The sequence below is a fragment of the Magallana gigas genome, chromosome 5 (assembly GCF_963853765.1).
Source record: "Magallana gigas chromosome 5, xbMagGiga1.1, whole genome shotgun sequence".
NCBI lineage: Eukaryota > Metazoa > Mollusca > Bivalvia > Ostreida > Ostreidae > Magallana > Magallana gigas.
The window spans coordinates 38,719,529-38,740,487 of NC_088857.1; the positions used below are offsets into that span (position 1 = coordinate 38,719,529).

General features: G+C 32.7%; 2 protein-coding genes and 1 non-coding gene across 4 annotated transcripts in view; all 3 read left to right on the forward strand.

Annotated features, from left to right (window-relative positions):
* LOC105330360 (parathyroid hormone/parathyroid hormone-related peptide receptor) overlaps positions 1 to 9,673 on the forward strand; it is a 24,075-nt gene extending 14,402 nt beyond the window's left edge. For both annotated transcript variants that reach the window (XM_066085073.1, XM_066085072.1), the window contains exons 6-14: positions 587 to 687; positions 1,291 to 1,474; positions 2,135 to 2,297; positions 4,342 to 4,402; positions 4,534 to 4,603; positions 4,730 to 4,830; positions 6,509 to 6,635; positions 8,263 to 8,304; positions 8,569 to 9,673. In XM_066085073.1, coding sequence (XP_065941145.1) covers positions 587 to 687; positions 1,291 to 1,474; positions 2,135 to 2,297; positions 4,342 to 4,402; positions 4,534 to 4,603; positions 4,730 to 4,830; positions 6,509 to 6,635; positions 8,263 to 8,304; positions 8,569 to 8,688 — 969 coding nt within the window. In that variant the 3' untranslated portion in view covers positions 8,689 to 9,673. The remainder of the gene's footprint in view (positions 1 to 586; positions 688 to 1,290; positions 1,475 to 2,134; positions 2,298 to 4,341; positions 4,403 to 4,533; positions 4,604 to 4,729; positions 4,831 to 6,508; positions 6,636 to 8,262; positions 8,305 to 8,568) is intronic.
* Positions 9,674 to 10,526: 853 nt separating this feature from the next.
* On the forward strand, positions 10,527 to 15,073 carry LOC105330359 (p53 apoptosis effector related to PMP-22). Its single transcript, XM_011431994.4, has 3 exons — positions 10,527 to 11,465; positions 11,681 to 11,824; positions 12,766 to 15,073. Exons 1-3 carry the CDS (start codon positions 11,279 to 11,281, stop codon positions 12,951 to 12,953), a joined length of 519 nt encoding a protein of 172 aa, XP_011430296.3. The 5' UTR covers positions 10,527 to 11,278; the 3' UTR covers positions 12,954 to 15,073.
* A 3,205-nt stretch (positions 15,074 to 18,278) lies between these two features.
* Positions 18,279 to 19,819, forward strand: LOC105330358 (uncharacterized). Its single transcript, XR_010714140.1, has 3 exons — positions 18,279 to 18,438; positions 19,187 to 19,306; positions 19,566 to 19,819. It is a non-coding gene; the product is annotated as an uncharacterized protein (transcript).
* The last annotated feature ends 1,140 nt before the right edge of the window (positions 19,820 to 20,959 follow it).

Genomic DNA, 20,959 nt, shown 5'->3' on the forward strand with positions numbered 1-20,959 from the left:
ACAACCTTTATAAAACACATTGAAATAGTTGTGGAATTGTAAGCAGACTTTATTTTGCCAGTGAATAATTGTTTGGCTAACTCGTAGACAATCAATACAACAGTACCGATAAACAACAGGAACCAGGAATTCGGCATTGGTTACTGGTCCAGCATACGATATCTGTGATGGATGTTTATTTGCGAACAAAGCAGGAAGGAAAAATAAAAAAAAATTCAGATTAAGACGGTCAAAATTGATGATGACAAAATATATTGTAGCCAATCGGGCATTGTGATATTTTTATCAAATAATCGAGAACATTATTTCTGTAAATGAATATTCCACCATCTGTTTTGAGAAATAACTTCCGATTTGAAAAAAAAACACACACCAAACGGAAGGATGGTGATATATAAGACTCATTGCAAAAACGTATCAAAATTAACTTTTGACATAATCATCAAATTATTCGATTACAAAACATATACTTGAACCATTTGTGTCAATATAATTACAGCTCGAAATTTTTCAGATAAGATATGATGCTTCCCGATTGGTTCCAAGCTATATGTTTGACATTTAAACGGTTCTCTCTTTCTTTCAGCAACATCTCGACCGTATACAGATCATGTCAATCATTGGCCACTCCATATCGCTAGTGTCTTTGACTATAGCTGTCGGTGTCCTGTTACAACTCAGATACAGGTCATATGTTACAATTGACACAAATTTCTACCTTTAGGACATTTGCTTATGAAACTACAATTTTTAAACGAAATCGATTGATTTTTTTTAAAATAAGGTATTAGAAAGAAACACAAAATTATAAACAGAAGTGTGTCAGTCATTATAATTATCAGATTACTGTTAATCTTCCCCTTAACCATAGTTTTGACTTTTACGCAATAAGGTCGGAGAGTTATCCCAACTACACACGGCTTACGTAAATTTATACACTTCAATTTAATGACTGTATTTAAGATAACACACAGAGTAATAATCAATAAAGGACACTAATATAGGTTTTTATAAAGGTGACAAAGGCATTGTGTGAGGGAATAAGAGGATCAAATATATACTTTTTTCGAAAGGGTGTGTGTGTTTTACTCGAACACTAGGACACATAAGTATACTTGTTTTATTACAAACAAATAGCATTCCAGGAATTGTGCATTGTATTTTATGTATTTTGAAATCTTCTTGACAAGACTTTATTAAAATGAAACCAAATCCATAATACGATTTCCTGCTCATTTGTAATTAAAACCAGATAGTTATATTTGAATTTTTCTTGTTTTATTCTTCTAGGACTGTTTTGCATTGTAAGAGAAAGAGATCCAACATAACTATGTTCCATATCAATTTGTTCCTCGCCTACATATTACGGGCTACCACGTCGATTCTGAAAGACTATCTACTGTGGAATGGTTTTGCCCTTTCTAAAGATGTGCAGCAAAACGGGGAAATGTTTGGGTTCAAGGACGATAGTTCGGTGAGTGAGAACAATGGCTCCGTGTGGTGTTATCAAATATTTGTCATGAAATCCCTCATGGTGTGACACTTTAGGAGGAACAAATTCGACATTATTTGACATGTTTGTCTGAACAAGGCAGTGGTTTGCTCATTGTTGCCCACATTAATATATACGGCATTTCTATGGTATATGTAAGGCTTTTCCTCACGAATTCAAGTGCAGAGAAATGTGATCTAACAGATAAACAACTATAATAATATACATATATCTATCTATCTATCTATCTATCTATCTATCTATCTATCTATCTATCTATCTATCTATCTATCTATCTATCTATCTATCTATCTTTATGAGGAAAAAATCCTACTGAACTCCATTGATTTACAACGATTGATGAACAAGTTCAACTTTTATTAATATATTTCGTTGAAATGGATGTTAGAGCGAGAGAGTCATTCGTCTTTATATCAATCATCTTAAAAAAGATTAAATAATTTTCAACCAATGGCATTGTAACAGAATTCGGCTGAAGATGAAAACTTAAAAGTTATGACTGGCTTTGGAATTAGCTGTGTATATTTATACCTATTCATGATATTTAGCAAAAGTAAAAGCTTGAGCGACAATAACGCAGTTTTTGGTATTTATGTCATTTCTCTTTAATCTTTACCTAAGCACTGGGAGTGTAAGCTTCTAGTCACCTTCTTCGTGTACACCCTGGTAGCTAGTACATTCTGGCTGACGTTAGATGCCCACGTCCTGATGAAGCTTATTGACGTCGACCTCAGATACCTCCAGAAGAAGAAATACACCCGTCTTCACATCGCCATAGGATGGGGTAAAACCTGCTAGAATTAACATATAATTAAAAAGCACAATACACCAGATTACATATCGGTAACTATATCAGGTGATTTTGACGCGCTGTGAGGTGTATGCATTTAATTGATTAAAAATCACCAAAAAATAAGAAATGTAAGGAAAAAAATCAAAGTACTGAAGTACTGAGGGGAGTTGATTTTATCGATTATTATTTATTTTAAAATCAAAGATATATGTTTTTTTGCATGCATGGCAAGTAAATTCCTACAAGTATTTGAATTACGCACATTTTTTATAATATGAATTTTCCTACAGGAAATTCGTGAAAATCCAATGTCAATCATGTTGTGTAATATTCAAAGAATTAGTCCATCAAACTGCGTATCAGTAATCGAAATAGTTATGAGAAATTGTATGGATCCAAGCAAAATTGAACTCTAGTCTCGTTCAACCAGACTCTCAGCTGTATCTGTTAATCTCCGACAGGTAAGAGAGACTCTCTGCTTGTCGGAGGTTTACGGAGACAGCCGAACGTCTGGTTGAACGAGACTATATTGAACTCTGGCGTAGGAATACATAAACTGTACGACTTCAAAAAATATCTAAATTGTTCGGACCATTTAAAATCTGACTATTTACAAGGTATCTATAAATTAGTTTCCTTGAAAAACAATGCTTAAGAACTCATTACGTCGAATTTATTGATTAGAACTAAATGTTGTCAGCGGTGTTGATTTGTAATTAGGTCCAAACACTGTTTCACTTTCAGTTTGCCTGAGTAACTGCATAGGAGAGTTGATTAAAATCAACTCCCAATTAATTCATGCGCCAAAAATTATCCAATTGAGGGTGGGGGGGGGGGGGGGTAGGAATAAATTGTTACAGTGAAATATAGACCGTAGAATTTGCCACGACTGTTTAAGGATTTTTATTTTTATTTTCACTCTTTTTGTATAATTGTTCATCCATATCTTATTATAACATATCTACATATATCCCTACCATTCCTTTCCACCCGTTTTTCTCTAAATTTCTCTCATATTAAGTAGTGTTTGCATTATTATCATTATAGCTCTTGATCATAAGTGTTCCATATTGATAGTTCTTTTATGGCTTCCACATACAAATTATATTGCGCATATCCTTAAGGTTCCTACTTAACTAATTATAAAATACACATATAAATTTTTGTGCTACCTCATAAAACCTTTCACTTAGTTCTTGTAAGACTTCCACGTATTATTTTTTTTTGCTTGTCATTATTGCTCACTTTGTTTAAAAAAATTATTCTTATTTTACCTCCATATTTAAATTTTCTTTGAATAAACCTTTTTACTTATTTCCTTTATCTCTTATCTGATCTCCACACAGAACTGTTTATTTTGAATTTTTGAATATATTTTTATTCCATCGTTTTCGTCTTGCATATCTGACATCCACATATTTATTTACTATTTTGTTTATATCTCCTCGCCCACGTTGTTCCAATTCTTATCTGAATTCTACACACTCAGTACCGCTTGTAACTTTATATATATATGAGTCTGTTGCTCTTCACTCCAGAATACATGTACTGTTACTTTTGGACATACATGTATAAGACGTTTAAACAAGTTCCATGTAAAGACCAGGTAGAGACTTTTTTAGCACATGACAGGCCTACTGCTTCTATGTTTCTTGGCTGAAATTATTCCAGTCATGATAAAATTTTTTATTACAATCCATTTCATTACACATTATATATATTTAAGTAACTACTATTAAAACTTTCAAGTTTATGTGCTGAAAGAAGTATTACCTGATGTCTTCCTACTGCTAAGATTACATGTATGTAGTCAATCCCTTCATACATTATTTTTAGTGTTGAGTTGAAAAAAGAGAAGAAAATCATTTCAATGAACATAACTTTATCGTTTTCTACATTTATAATAAAAATTTGATACATTTAGTTATTCCACATCTGGTGCTCCGTTCACTGTTGAATCGTCCACGTCCTGTAAGTAGACCTTTTTTATTCTTTATTTTCACCAATTTAAAAAACACATCATTATTTTTCATAGTGGGACCTCTTGCTGTTGTCATACCGTGGGTTTTGTTTCGGATTTTTACCGAAGACTATATGTGAGTTTCTTTTACAATCTATCCTACTGCTATTTCTCTATCAACCTAATATGCTAATGAAAATCTTGAAATAATGGTTTTGGATGCATGTGCAATCAGGCAAAGTTAATTATATTCTTTGTTTCGTCTAGTTGCTGGAATACCAATCCAAAATCATGGACAGTTTGGATTTACCGAGTGCCGATCTTTTTAATGAACGTGGTATGCAATAAAAGTCAAAGACCATTCTGTGATTCAGTGGTTCAAGGTTTTATTTTCCATTAAAGGTTTTCATACAGCGAAATGCCATCCATCAATTATAATTTAATACAGTTCTCTTTCTTGCAGGCGAATGTCAATTACTTCATCAAAATCGTGCGATTTATGTACCAGAGAATGAAAAAGAATCGCTCTAAAGGGAAACATTCCAACAATAGAAGCACTGTTTTGTAAGTTTTTTTATTTGCCCACATATGTTTTTTTGATTTGGTAAAAATTATTTGGAGAATCCTTGACCTGCACACTAATTTTAGGGCATTAATGTATAGTTGATTGCTCGCCACTCGATGCACTGTGTATTAACTATTTTTTAACAAAAGTGATTTCTGAATAGGTACTAGTTTGTCACATCACCTATACCTGTTCCAGTATTCATGTACTGTTTTGATGTTTTCCTATATCTTGCATTTTACTGTGTTTCACAAATCTTAATTTCTGCTCCTATTATTTACAAATGTTATCAAAGATAGAATTATGTGTTTTGCTGCGTTTAAGGGTATTAAAAAGAGTCCTAATTATTAAAAATAGACTTGAACAAGTCTACAATTCACATTAGAAAGTAAATGGCCATTTGTTCTCCATCTATTTTGTTAGTAAGAAAAGTTAAAACTTGGTTTTTGAAAACGAAGTGAATAAATTATATGTGTTAATCTTAATATGAGTGACTTTCTATTACTATAATCTCAAAGTGCAGAAAGCACTGTATGTCTGTGAATAGAGGATGTCTTTAAAGACAACATAGGGGCCTCTTTTGGTTTTAATGGTTTAATAGTACTCGTCATATTGTGTTGTAATAGCTACGTTAATAATGTTCATATTATTAGAGAAAATGTGTTTTCATCAGCAGTCAACATGCGTAAAAAACACATGAAGTTTATGAAGACGTCTACATGTATATGAATATCAATCCGATGAAAATATCATTCTCAGTCATATATAAGTTTAGTCGATTAGAAACTACGTACAAAATGAACAGCTTAAAACAGAAATCTGACATAATGTGCATACATACCGGTCGGCATTAGGCTCTTTGTGAAAAAGTCTTTTTGTAAGGTAATTATGGAAAAACAGTATCTATTTAGAAAAGAAAGAAACACCTAATCTTCTTTGCAGCTCCAAAAGAACTTGCTATTTGATAGCACGTTCTTAACCTACCTAATCACCTTCGTTATGTACAATATGGTGTTAAGAGCTGATTATTTCCACAGAATGTGCGTTGTGATAGCTTGGATTAAATGTAGAATTGAATATTGATCAGAGCAGTAAGTCTCATTATCAGTCAGTTCAGGGATCTGATTTTTGAGGCAACAAATAAAAACTCTTCATTGCTTACTCAGATAACTGACAAGGGCTTACCAGTTTTTGTTGAAGGATTACAGTGAGAGATTTTTTTGACCAAAAAATCATTCATTACTATTTTTTGTTGACATCTTTATAAAAATATGACATATTTTTTATGATTATCCTTATTTTTGGCTGTTGTTTATATTTTGCTAATGTTTTCTTTCCTGACATACCTTTAACATGAAAAACAATATTTCCTATCATTTTTTAATGACCATTGGGGGTCAACGAATTGCACTTTAAATACCCAAAGTTTTTGGACAAAATCTCTTATTTAAAAAAAAAATTCAAGTATTTTAGATTTACATTTATATCTTTAAAATACAGAGCTTTTTATAAGGAAATTGAAATACTGGTCTATTAAAAAAACTACGCTCATATCGAACTCTCATAAACGCTTTGCTATCATCCCAAGTGAACCTATATAATGATGCAGAAATAGTTATATGTACAAATATGTCTATAATATCGATTTCATGTATGATATTCTGTTTATTGTTTCAGAAAAATGACCAAACATATCTGTATCCTGATTCCATTGTTTGGGGTCCCTTATATGATCTTCACTATAATGTCCGTCATGCTGGATGTCGCTTATTTATATGCAGAGATGTTCTTTAGTTCATTCCAGGTAAATTGACATTCGACTAGCTAAGTATTCAATATAATCAATATCTATACTAATACATGATTTTTTTGTGCGGAAAATCGGGAGAAAACTACTTGTTTTTATAGATATTTTAACCTTGTATCGCATTTTGTACCTGTAATTTTTAAAAATCGAAACTTATTTTTTTTCTCTATTAGCGTTTATCAATTCATCATCGGTAAAAATTTAAGTCCTAAAACTATGGAATTTAATCAAAATTAATTTTGTATACTTACGCTGTGCTTCATATAGATTTTTAATTAGTAAATGGAGTTAATCCACATTTTACGGTTTTAAGAAGCTTACAAGTTTCACAAAGAATCTTTTTTCCCTCAAGGAAAACATAACACTGAACACACACATAGTTACATGGAACTACCTTGTGCAATTATGAGAAAACAATAACATTTTAGTTTGAAAAACTGTGTTTAGTCATTTTCTAGTTCATCATATCATGTCAAGCAAACGAGATAATTCGTGCATGTTTGAATGCCAAGCGAATTGTACGACAAACCGAACAAAGTACATGTAATACTAGGACGAGCTTTCGACATGAGACAATTGGCAAAATTTCATCCAATGATTCAAATAGAAATATACACTGTACGTGTCAACGCCTAGAATAAACCAACGTTGCATGAACCAATATAAACTTCTAGTCTATTGGAGTAATAGTAATATGTGGTTTTTTTTCCACCAACCAAATATGAAACATGACTTAACTGTTAAGTCTTGTCTGTCTGTCGAGCTTATTTAGGGAAAATTGATGCTCAAATGTGTCGAGAAAAATTGATGCTCAAATGTGTCGATTACATGAACATTATTTATTGCTGATCTTTATGATTTCAATATGGATGAGAGAACACAATTAGAGAGGTTGAGATTTAATTAAAATGTGTACGGGTACGCGTAGGTGTGTAATAACTACACTTATACGTACACTTTTTGTAATTTATAGATTTGAGATTGAGATTTCATAACTTGTAGGATATATACGTGTACGTAAATTTCGACGCAGTTTTGTGACATGAATGTACTTAATTAACTCAAAATAAATGGTGAATTTCCTATCAATTTGCATGCAAATAAAGTTTAAAAATCTATATAATGTATCACAAGAATATATTCCCTCATTAATTAGATTATTTTTGTTGTAAAAAGCTACAAGTTTTTACTTACATGTAGACGACACTCTACAAGTTTAGAGAACACATATAAACCTTATCATTATCACCTTTTAAGATTGTTAAAATTTTACAATTACTACCCATTTAATAAATTTTATGAATTTTTAATCCCAGTCATTTTAACCAATTGTGTTATGTTGTTACATGACGTCAAAGAAAAGTTTAACAATTAGTTTGTATTGAAAATGGATATCAAAAGACCTTAGGTGTCTCATACGATACAAGATAGATAGCAAGAATTTCGCTTTTCATCAGATTTAAATTTGTACCAATTTCGATTCATCAAAATATGTGTATCAACCGCTTAAGGGCATTACCAAGCTTTTACTTTTACCAATTTATCATTCAGCTTTTGAATCATATATTTCTAAGGATGTTTGAAACCATTCGAAAAAATCATTTATTTTTATTTAATTATATAGGGATTTTTGTTGTCGGTAACGCTGTGTTTCACGGATAAAAGGGTAAGTGTTCAGTCTGGCTTATTATAAATAAATATAATCTTGATAATTATTATTAAAACTTTCCTTTTTCATTTAAAATATTTTGATTGAAAACAAAATCAATGATTTAAAATTGTAATGATGGAATAATGTTTCAAATGGTTGTGTTCAGAAAGTTTTTTTTTTATTTCAAAATACAAAGATTAAAAGCAAATGAGTACAAGTTTTAGATTACTTTCTGATATATATTAATTTTTATCATATCATATGAACGTTTAATTCTAGGTAATCCAGGAATCGAGACAAATATTCCTTCGGTGTGCGAATACAAAACCAAGAGTCGACATGGGAAGAAAGATGTCACAACTGTCCTCAACTACAAGAACGGTGCTATCAGATTCATAGGAAAATGTTTCCAATCTTAAAAAAAAAGAAGGCGTGGGAGGACACTGAATGTAACGGCTGACTGAAAATGAACGAAATATGTGCATGATACAAGGAAGTTTTAGACATTTACAGAATTGGTGAAACAAAGACTCCTTAACACACTTGTAAAAATAAACGGCTGACATGAACAGGGTGTGAATCAGATTCTTACCCCCTTAAAATTGTCTCCAATATGAAGTGTTGTCTGTCTCTGACTTTGTAATGGCTGCGAAGTCTGGTTGCACTGTGCAATTAATTATCTACAAGTAGCTTTTTTATTGACAATAAAAAAGGCGTGTGCAACAGTCTTGAGAATTATGACGAAGTAAATTTGTTGTAATTAGAACTTGGATGGTTCAAAATAGTCCCTGTTGTCAGACGGATTAACAAGATACACCGGTCATAACATTCAGGTGTAAATGGAAGATTTGTTTTATGGATATTTTAAAAAATGTATGCCGAATGTCTTTTGTAAACCATACGATTTGTTATGTTCGTAAAATATCTTTATCAAGAGAATACATATTATAAATGTTTTCATTTGATTTTGCATACACTTTTACAAATTACTTAATAAAGATAAATTGTAAGTAATGTTCTTGATGTTCTTAAAAAAGTGGTATAAATATGTTTAATTTTCTAAATTTATGGTACTAAATTAAATGCATAGCAAACGTCCTGTTCTTTTGAAGTGCATAAACATCGAAGAGGTGGTTTACAACATTTTCCTTATAGACACAAATAGTTTTGTATTGAAAAATCTGTTTATATCAAAGAATGGCAGGGAAGTGAAGTGAATAAATGGTATATTTTGATCGAATTTTCCCCCGAACGTGTTTCTGTTTGTTTTACATATTGTGTTAATCAGTTTATTTATTGTACATGTATATGTTATGGTATCAAATGTTGATCAGTCATTTTTGTACAGTTTTACATACAAATTGATAAAATGGATTGGAATGAATTTGTTTTTATTTCTATAAGCAAAAATAAATAGTTATGGATAGGGAAGATGTAGGAAATCTCTCTCTCTCTCTCTCTCTCTCTCTCTCTCTCTCTCTCTCTCTCTCAGAGGATTATATTCTCTGTTCACAGAAAAAAGAATACATGTACCAATTGGTATATACAGATAAAATTACTCTAATATCACTAATAAGAAACATTGAATTACATGTAGTATTCAAATATCTACCTATATGATTTAAAACATGCCTGCAGACTTGCTGAAATGGAAATCAACTGCGTTTAAGTTCAATTTTGGTGTATGTTACTCTGTAAGATGGATAAGAACCAACCATGGTAATTTAAAATTTTATATTAAATTTTTGTCAGTTTTTAGAACGTTTGAAGTAAGGCAACGAAAGATAACTCTGCTGAGTAAAACCAATTCAATTTCATTTAGGGATACATGTACACATTTGAAAGATTTATCACTATATCTAAACAAAAATAAGATTCAATCGGGGAAAAAACTTTTTATTTCAATTTGCCTTAATAAAACAAATAGAGTATATAATATTCCAAATTAACTTTATAAAAAATCTAGAATTCTAAAGAAATACAAAGATGACAGAGCCAATATTCCCGGATTTTTTAAAAATTTTGTTTTATGACTCTTATCACTAGATTTTTTTTAATTCATGTATAAACATCAAAATTGAAGGCAATATGCCAATAAATGCATGTAGGTATAAATCGTGATCAAAGTTTATTTCCGGCCTTTTCTGAAAATACATGAATTGGCAAGTACAATAACAATTACATTTACCATCTCTCAAAATAGAACAAGTGCCTGGTACATGTATGTATAATTGTGAGTGTGGATAAAGCCTGTTTGAAAAGCTTGTTCAGTGGTGATGTACTGTGGTATCATATTTTTTGTTTTTCAAGTGAGTATATAATTTCAGCTGAGAGAATTTCGCCTACGTCATTCTTGAAATGAATGTGGCGGCTTTTATTCTTACTAATTAAGAATCCTAAGCCTAATTGCTTGTTTGAGTGAAACTTCTTTCATCTTTAAGAAGATGTAGTAAGAATTTTATGAGGAGAAGAAGAAAAAACAACACAACGTTTTAAAGAACATCAAATCTACTTTATTTCTGACCAGGAAGAAATATTGTTTAGTTGGAGGTTGAAAAAGAAAATATATTCTCTTCCTCGAGAACGTTGGTGAAAAAATATATGAATTCCAGTGCATGCTTAATTTGCACATCGCAGTGAATTCTGGGAGCTCGGCTTCGTTAGGGAGACTTCTTGATTACTGGGGTTTTTAGAAGATTAACGTGATAAGAGTGTAACGCCGTGTGATAAAGATATTTTCCACGCACTTTCTTAATCTGAGTCGTCTCCAGGGAAACGATTTGCTACATTACTCAGTGGTTGGTCGAGCGTGCAAAGTTCAGAAACATTTGCCGAATTATAACTTATTTTGAAGAACCGGAGCAAAGGGAAGAAATTTCTGAGAGGAGAGGAAAAGCTAGAGTCTGATTTTTAGTGCGTGCTCTTTGAAGCAAACTTACTAGAAAACGTTTCCTTACTTTCTGTTGCTGTTGTAATTGTGCACTCCAAGATGAATAGTTGTGCGGCTATTTCGGGTCTAATTATGCTAGTGGTGACCAACCTGGCTGCTATTGTGAGTTTTGCTACTCCATATTGGCGCGAACAGACATCGAGCACGGAGGGGCTGTGGGCTACATGTCACGGGACCCAATGTCAATGGGTGTTCGACAATAATAAAGACCTCGCCGAAAGTAATGGTGAGTTCAATATCAACGATTATAATCTTCTGTGACCTAGTTGAAAATAAAAGCGCAAAGGCAAATGATAATCTAAATGTTCACGTTTTGTAGTGATCTTATGAGAGAGAGAGAGAGAGAGAGAGAGAGAGAGAGAGAGAGAGAGAGAGAGAGAGAGAGATATGTGGTGAGCCAGAGAAAGGGGTAGAGTATTGAAATTTCGTTTTTTGTCCCAGATTACATCATTGCAACGCAGGGTCTGATGTCTGTCGGTCTGACAGTATGCCTGATAGCCCTGCTTGTTTCCACCCTGGCACTGTGTTGCCAGTGCAACAGTTGCAACTACACGGGTTTTGTTGCTGGTCTGATGATTACAGCTTGTAAGTATCAGTGCACATAAATTAGTGCAAAGCTTTTTCATCTTCTCATACCAAGTAATTATGTAAATCGCTGTTGGAAGTAACAAAATAACATGTCTGCATTTGTTTTTGCAGCCTGCTTGTTTAAGGGTTTCACTTCATTCAGTCACTGATGGAATTTTTTTTTTTGAAATTTAATATAAGGACTTAAAAGGCAAATTTAAAAATGCTACTATGTTAATTTTTAATATGATAATCACAACAACAAAATGGTCATCTAATGTATTATAAAAGGTTCTAATTTTGAGAATTGAAATCGTAAGGCCATTCCAAGTTTTTTCTATGGTTAGCGTCCGCGGACGGATTGGTTTTGAGATGTAAAAAAATAAAAAAAAAAACCACACAATTTTTGTTCATAAAATTAGATCGCTTTTTTATATGTCGGACTCAGGATCGCATTTTTAAATCCAGATCAGAAATCAAATATTACAACATTCAAAATGACAATCATATAGTAGGTATTTGTTATTTTTGTTACAAAGTGAAGACAATACCTCAAAATATATAACAAATTTGATTTTGTTGAACTTTTAAAGTTGTGTTTTTTTTCTAAGGTTTGTGTTTTTGTCCTGATAGAAAGATAGGGTTTTGAGTTTTGGGTGGACGCTAAACAAAGAAATAACTTGCAATGGCCTAATTATTTTAACAATAAGGAACCCGGAAGAATCACGTCCGCCCTGCTAGAGTTTAACAAGTATACATTATGAGTGTTGTCTTGATACTTGCAATAATAACAAGTACTTTGAGAGAAGTGTCCTTTTTTAATATTAATTACCAAATGAATCTTATCATCTATTATGATGCTTTACAATACGAATGCTAAAATAGTAGAGTGTAGCTAACAATGAAAATGATTGAAATAGGCAAAAGTATGAATATGAGTATGTTTTTCATTTTGGCAGTCTTGAGCATCGGGATAGCCGTAGCAGTGTATGGCATCAAGTCATCGAAAGAGAAGAAGGCGGGAATATCCTTTGATAATGGCCACGACTTCCGCTTTGGTTGGTCGTTTTGGGTGGGGGCTGGCGCAGCCATAATGGCATTGCTGACGTCACTACTGTATGGCTGTTCTTCCAAAAAAGAAGACTGACACATTAACAGAGTCCAACGTTTCGGCTTTGTTTCATTCCTCTAACATATATTGTAAAAAATATTACACATGTATCATATAGAATTATATGTTTTCTATCGTTTATTATTAACATGTACATTTTATAATTCAGTATTAGTTACTGTACATATACATGCTACATGTATTAACTATTTTTTGTTTATTTAAAAATATAAACAATTTACTATACAATTCTTATCTGAAGAAAAATATTGTTTATAATATATATATATTCTACACTTCATACATGTATGTGTATTTTCAAGGAGTGTAAAAGTTTAAAATTATCGAAATTTGAGTACCCTGATTGTAATAATACTTTAAATAACAGTTAAAGTACGTTTTAAGGAAACAAAATGAATGTTGTTGGAAACCTGATCTTCCTCAAAGTTGACAAATCAGGAAGTTGCATGTAAGAGTTAACGACTGTTTATGTAGCTGGTTCGCCTTCATACCTCTAGCATGGAATTTAACACATCTTACGTAAACTCAAGTTTACCCAGCAACATTTCATTTGTCGAAGAGATTGAGGACGAACTTGTGAATGCTTTGATCGGAAATACTGTTCTGTTAGTATTTTTCATGATTTGTGGAGCTTTTGGAAATTGTATGGTGCTTTTTGTTTATAAAGACTACAAATTTTCTTCCAACAAAATAGATGACCGTCGATTTATTCCGTATTTGGCACTGGTGGATTTTATGGCGAGTTTAACATCCTGTTGCCAGTATGTGATTGAAAATCAATATCCCCTGCGATATCCGGGAAAGTTTTCCTGTAAGGTTTTGAATTTTATCAGCACGTTTCCGGCATCCATATCTGGCTTGATTTTGCTTGCAATTGCGTTCCATCGGTACAAGAGAGTCTGCAACCCTTTCTCGCGTTTGAATATAACACAAAATCAAACTATCGCTGCAACTGCTATTTTGGGTTTCTTAATTTCGATCCCGTCGCTATTTCTGAGTGATACGGCTTTGTACTATGACACAAGTAATGAGATTTATGTAAAGAAATGTCAGCGCCTCTCTCGAGGTTCGATAATAATGTCAAAAGTATACTCCTCATTCATAGCTGCTTTGTGTGTAGGGGGTATTGGCTTCATCATTGTCACCTATTCAATGGTCGGTGTCAGAATCAAGCGACAGTATAACCATGCACAAAATACAGTTCGAATGAACCCAGTGATTGACGCAAATGACGGGTTTTCAGATAATACTGCCAGTAACTTTTCCATATTCTCCACAAGGGAAGTAAATGACAATGCGAAAGAACCAAAATCGCAATCGACTTTCTATATCGAAGATGTTGCCTCTGGACATGAACTATCCAGCTGTGGTCCCTCTGCTTACAACACTCTAGACACGACATTGAAGAAGAAGAAAAAGCAAGTCAAGCAGACAAAGTTCGTCCAACGCAAGCGCGCTCGATTCTTGAGGTTCACTTGGATGTTTGTTCTTATGTCGGGTGTGTACTGTCTGACGCTTTTGCCTCGCGTCACAGTGCGCGTCCTAGAAATGGTGATTAGTGACTTTTGGTTTATTCTCGACAAGGAATCACTTGTGGCCTTGACCTTCTTGGGTCGTATATATATCATTAGCTTCATTGTTAACCCTTTGATTTATGGATTCTTGGATAACATGTTTCGGAAAAAATGTAAAGCGCTGTTTAGGAATTGTATATGTAGTCGGACTAGAATAACTGCTGTGTAGAGTTGTTAGGGAATAGATCTTATTGGAGAGAAATAAAACAAGAATATTCATTTTAAAATACATACATGTAAATTCATCATAAATTCAATGATTTAGCGTATAGTGATGCATGCTCTTTAAAGTGAATTTGATCGAGTCCTGGTTCAAATGTCTCATATGTGCGTATGTGTTAAAAATTTCTACTTAAGTAAATAAATATTGTTTAGTACGATTCAAATTAAGTACCTGAAATTTGGACCTTGTAAAATCATGAGAATAAAGTGAAAAAAAATGATCTGCTAGTTTATCTAAAAGACAAGGTAGTGGATTGTATCGCAACTTTTAATCGATTTCATTTTTTCCTTTTTGTTGTTAATTTCCAAGTATTTTTAAGTAATAAACACTGATATATTTACATTGTTCCTATTATACATGAACTGTACATTTCGTGCTCATGGAGAGGACAAACGTGGCTATGCATACATGTATATGTTATCTTTTCTGTTTCAGTTTTGAAATAAAATAGTGTTTAAATAAGATAAAGGACATGGGTTTCCGCAAAAATTTCCCGGTAATCAGATTAAGAATTAAATCAAATATTATTTCCTTTACGAAAACATATCAGGCGAGCCTTTAACAACATGTTTTATTGTCATCTGTATAGTTAAGTAACTAATACTAAGCATCGGATTTCACTGATTTTCATTTTTTTTAAAAACCCATCTTTATAAAACCTTTTTTTCAGTTTAGTTTTTCATGAGCATTAATTACGTACTTGAAACATGTAAATTTAAGATGGTTCTAAACATCATTAACGCAAACGAAAAAAAAAAACCAACAAAATATTAAGGAAGTTTTTAAAATGTTGAATCTTAGTTATCCTATCAAACCAAACTTTAATTTAAGCATCATATTAATCCCATAAATAGCACAAACTGATTTCGCACTGAACAGGCTTAAATTCTTACATAGTCCATTAATTACATGTAAAAAAAAATCATTATTGATTGTCGATTTCAAAACACGTTATTATGTTATTCACAAATGTGATGAAGAGTTTGAGATTCATAATCTGGGTAATGGCTGTATGGGATAGCCACACGTGTGTCAGCCGAATACACAATCAGGCCGTAGTACGGCAGTAATAACCTTCAATTTTCTCCTAAGTGAGAAGTTTGAAATTAACACTTAACCTTATATTTTGACAATTAAGTGAATTCAATGTGAGTTAATTACAAGTTTCTTTATATTCAATTTGAGAAATGAGCCAATGTAAACTAAACATCTATGTTTTCTAAGCTATTAATACTTGTACGTCCAGATGAATTGTATGAATTTAAAATTTATTAACAAATGATAAGTAATTTCACGTACTTTTAAAAACTCACTTGGAATATCTGTTTTAAAACACTGAATAGTTTATTCAGCTGTTCAGAAATCGTTTCCTTCCGTAATTAACTCCAGTCATTCAAGTCTAATTAATCTATTTATAAACGCCCCTTTTATCGCTTCCAAATTGAACGCAAATCCAAAATAAAAATGGCAAATTTCGCGTTCCAAACGACATGCGGAGTACCTGGATAATGTTTAAAAGTGTGCGAGGAGTCCTAATGATTTTTAAATGGATGAGTCAGATTTTTTCATTAAAAATGCTTTTTCGTTTGCGTCAATTTTTTCTGGTATAGAGAGAAAATGTGTGAGAGAAAAAAAATATTTGCTATTCTTCCATCTTTTGATTTTAACTGTTATACTGAAAATGTATGTGTATTCATTCAGTAAATCAACGAAACGGGAAGAAACCCAAACCTGGGAATATTAAAAACAGAATACATGCAGAATTATTTTGTGAATTAAATTATATTGTGAATATTTTAATTGCAGAGCAGACACATTTTTACAATGAAATATTGACAGATTTTAACTGGCACGACAAAGGACCAATAGCTACCCATCAACGAGTCCAGGCCCCGGGGCCATAAAAGTTGGACGAGCTCACTTTTTATCTCAGTCTCACTATTACAAAAGGAATATATAGTGGAAAAGTGAGACTGAGATCAAATGTGAGCTCGTCTAAGTTTTATGGCCCCTGGGCCAGATCTTCTTAAGAGCAAATCTAAATAACTATAGACTCATAGGAAAACTTGCTATCCAAAACATAACTTAACCACAAATTCTTATTTTAAGCTTCAAATCCACATCCACATCATCTTACAAATGTAAGCGGTGGCTCCAAGCCTGTCGAACGAACGCTTCTTTAGAAAGTTGAAACGGCATTTGTATTGTATTTTCAAGTTTTTCGTACATTAAGAGATCATCGTGATTTTATATCGACTGGATGTGACTTGACTTGCTATGCTCATTACATACATTTTCTATGATGGCTGGTCATTGTTTTGAAGTTTGACCTGGCTTGAGTAGTTTTCTATTCATATACATGACAAGGATACAATCATATGTGACGTCATAATCATGGAGGTTTTTGTTTTGATCGTAAAGTACACAGTATCGAGTATTGCTCTAAAACCGTGTTTTGGTTCTATTCAAAACATGCTGAGGAGATTTTGAGAATCATTTCGGAGATTAGTTCGATAAACAATCGAAAGGCTATTTTGAGAACTATTTGAGAGAATATTTTAAGAGTCATCAACTGCAGATTATAGAGACGATTAACACGATACACATTTTAATTAATATTTTGAAAGTCATTCAATGTTCAATTCAAGTATTGAGGGTTAGCATTGCAAGAACTATTAGGAAGTATAATTGCATAAAATACCAGTACAGTAAAGGTATGGGGGGGGGGGGGGGTTACACGTAAGTCAGTTGGTGAAGGAGTCATCTAGATGTCCCAACACGTTTGTTGAATGAATTGAATGCTCTCCATTGTGGTCTATTCATCAATTCATTTTTATCTTTTATTAAAACCTTTTTTCGTCATAAACAAATATCTATAAATATTTATTCTTTCATACAAATATAAGGTAATGAGTTAATCATGATACATCTTCACACACATCAAAAAAGTTTACATGTATGTGTATTTGGGGGTAACCATTCAGCATTGCAAAAAAAAAAATATCTCAGTTGCATAACCTGTGGTCGCTACGTTTATAATCCGCATGAACCTTCCAAAGACATTAAGTTAATTTTTGTTTAAATACACGTGACAGTTAGTAAAATGAATACAAATCACACGAGATTGTAAAAATGGAATCACATGTTTTCGAATTTTAATTACATGTAACTAAAATGATAACAAGAGACTGAGTTTGGGGGCTTTGTAATCGGAGGCCAAGGGCATGCCTCTTCCCATTTTTAAGCAGTCGACTTAGAAATTAAAACTTTTAAGCCGTCTTCCCCCCACCCCCCACCCCCACCCACCACACAAAAGCGTTCTCCACGAACTAGAAGTTTTACACTGAACATTTTTTCAGTGTAACATATAATGATAATATAATATGTGATATAATCATGTAACATATCATCAATATATTTTGGGGGATGTTCCAGGACGTATTGGATAGATCTTCTTCCCACCCCATCAATATGAATAGATTTCCTATAAACAAAGACAACATAGAACGGTCAATCAAAGTTTGATTCCGTTAGTGACGGATTAGACATTTCTTTATCTCGCACACGATCGCATTATACATGTAACAGGTCTGGGAGTCAAAGAGTTCAACGTGATACGAGACTTGGACTGGGCTAGTTGTGTGTTGTGAAGGAAAAGATTTTGTAAACATGAGCGTTCTTTTTGTATTTGCTATCTGCGTTGGTAAGTAATTTAAACATTTATGTGTCGTTTATTTACTATCAACATACCATCATACTGAGATCAAGGTACCTTACTTCCGATATACATTTCTCTGATAAGAGTTTGTCTGTAATGCTGTTCAAATATGCAACAAAAAGACCTATGTCTTACCATTTAATATATAGTTTTCTCAACTGTCGTTCCTAAAGATAAAAAAACTTTTAATACTATATAAAAGTTTTTGAATGAAATGATTTTTGAAAGATAGACTTAAATGCAGTGGTTTCATTCTCTCTCTGTTCGCAGCACCAGACAGCTAACAAACTTTAACCTTTACAGTCAATTAACTAATGATTGTTGATGTTCAATAAGTTCAATAATAAGTTGAATAATGGAGAAACCAATCAATCAATGACCAATCAACAAATTCATCCATCCAACCACCTTCCCCCAACTTTTACTGATACCATCCATTCATTCGACTGTCCTTCCGTCCATTCATCTATCCATCTATTTATCCAATTATCAATCCATCCATCCATCCATTTATCCATCAATCCATCTATCCATTCATTTATCAATCCATCCATTCATCCATCCATCCATTTATCCATCCATCCATCTATCCATTCATTTATCCAATCATCCATCCATTTATCCATCCATCCATCCATCCATCCATCCATCCATCCATCCATCCTTTAATCAATTAACAATTCAAACACATTATCAATCAATCAATCCATTGATCAGTCACTTCCTACTTCAGGACTAGTTGTCAGTGAACGTTGTACGGAGACCAATAACTGTCATCATACACTCTGTGACTCCAGCAGCGAGCTGCACTGTGTCCACAACATGTGTACCTGTACCGTGGCCACCTCGTGGAGTAAGTCTGAATAATGGAAGAAGCAAGATCGGGATAAAATTCACATGGAGATATTTCAAGAACTTTGAGCAATAATCTTAAAATCTTCTTCATTACTATAAATCATAAAACATGCATATAAAAAGTTTAGAGTAATCAAGGTTAACCAACACACGTTCATGCAACGAATTATCAAATCAGATAATGGTTTTTCAAATGTGTTTCATTGCAACTCGACAAAAGACGACATTTTGAGATTGAAATTCTGATTGTTTCACAGCTTGCTCTGATGTTAATGCTTGCCTTGCTATCAACGCATGGACGTGTCCACAAAGCAGACGACACTGTATCGACGGCAGGTGCAGATGTACTGCAGCCTGACACCGCTTCTTCTATGTTGTTTCATCATATGATACATGATTTTCCGTCTACATACGCAAATCATCGAATAGTTTTGTGAAATATTCATATATTTTGTTTGCTTGTTTTGTTTCTACGTTGTCTGAAGAAAATAAATACAAGGAAAGAATCAACTGTGCATTTCTTTATCGTCCATTATTTTGCTTGTTTGCCTGAAAGCTTTTCGTGATAGTTTCCATATTTTTAAGAATATAAATGATACATTGATAATCTCTATTTTTTAAAAAGCAGATTAAGTTCATATACTTATTTTGTTTTTTGATGTCGTTTAAAACTAATATTGAATGTAACATTTAGTCTGGTTTGAAATAATCATATGATACTTTGAATATATCAATATGTAAACAATAAAATGCTTTCTTTGGTGATTCATTCGGGATATGAAGGTAGCGACATTGCAGAAAAAAACATATAACCTGCGTTGGCGGGTTATGTAAATTTTTTTCTGCAATGATCGCTACCTTCATAACCCGCATGATTCATCGAAGAAAGCATTTTATTATTTACATGTATATTAACATTTTTCTTTTAAGTAATTATTGTAATAAGTAAAAATGGAATTAAGTAATAAATGGAAAGTTAGTAAAATTCACTAAATTACACAAGTACGTTAGCTAGCTAAAAGAAATAGCCAAATCGTCTCCTGTGAGACTTTGAGTCTGACATCAGCATGATTATTTCGTGCAGTCCGTGATTTTTCTTAGGTCGCTGTAGGGTTTGACCAATCGATAAACAGGGCGTGTCACTGTGAGTCCTGTCACTTTCTTGTCAGTTTTAGCCGCTAGCTGTAGATTTAGACCAATCCATGATTTCAGTCTGGCTGTTTCTATAGAGCTATGAATTAACTATACATTCCCGTAAGAAATAGAGGGAATAATACTTGGTAAATATAAGAATATAACAGTACATGTAAAAGAATTTTCTACAAAAAAAAAATAGCATGGGCATTTCTACCATATCCATCTTTATATTTATTTAATTATTCAAAGTAAACTGAAATAAGCAACAAACTAAATTAACGTTTATTAATTTCGGCACAACTTTTAAAAGCAGTATGGGCCATTTTGAATACCACCTACTACTAATTCCCAACCATTACCTATTATTAGAATAGACATTAAAAAATAAGACCGTACGCTTTATTTAAACAATAAAATGCTTTTTTTTGGTGATTCATTCGGGATATGAAGATAGCGACATTGCAGGAAAAATACATAACCCGCGTTAGCGGGTTATGTAAATTTTTCCTGGAAT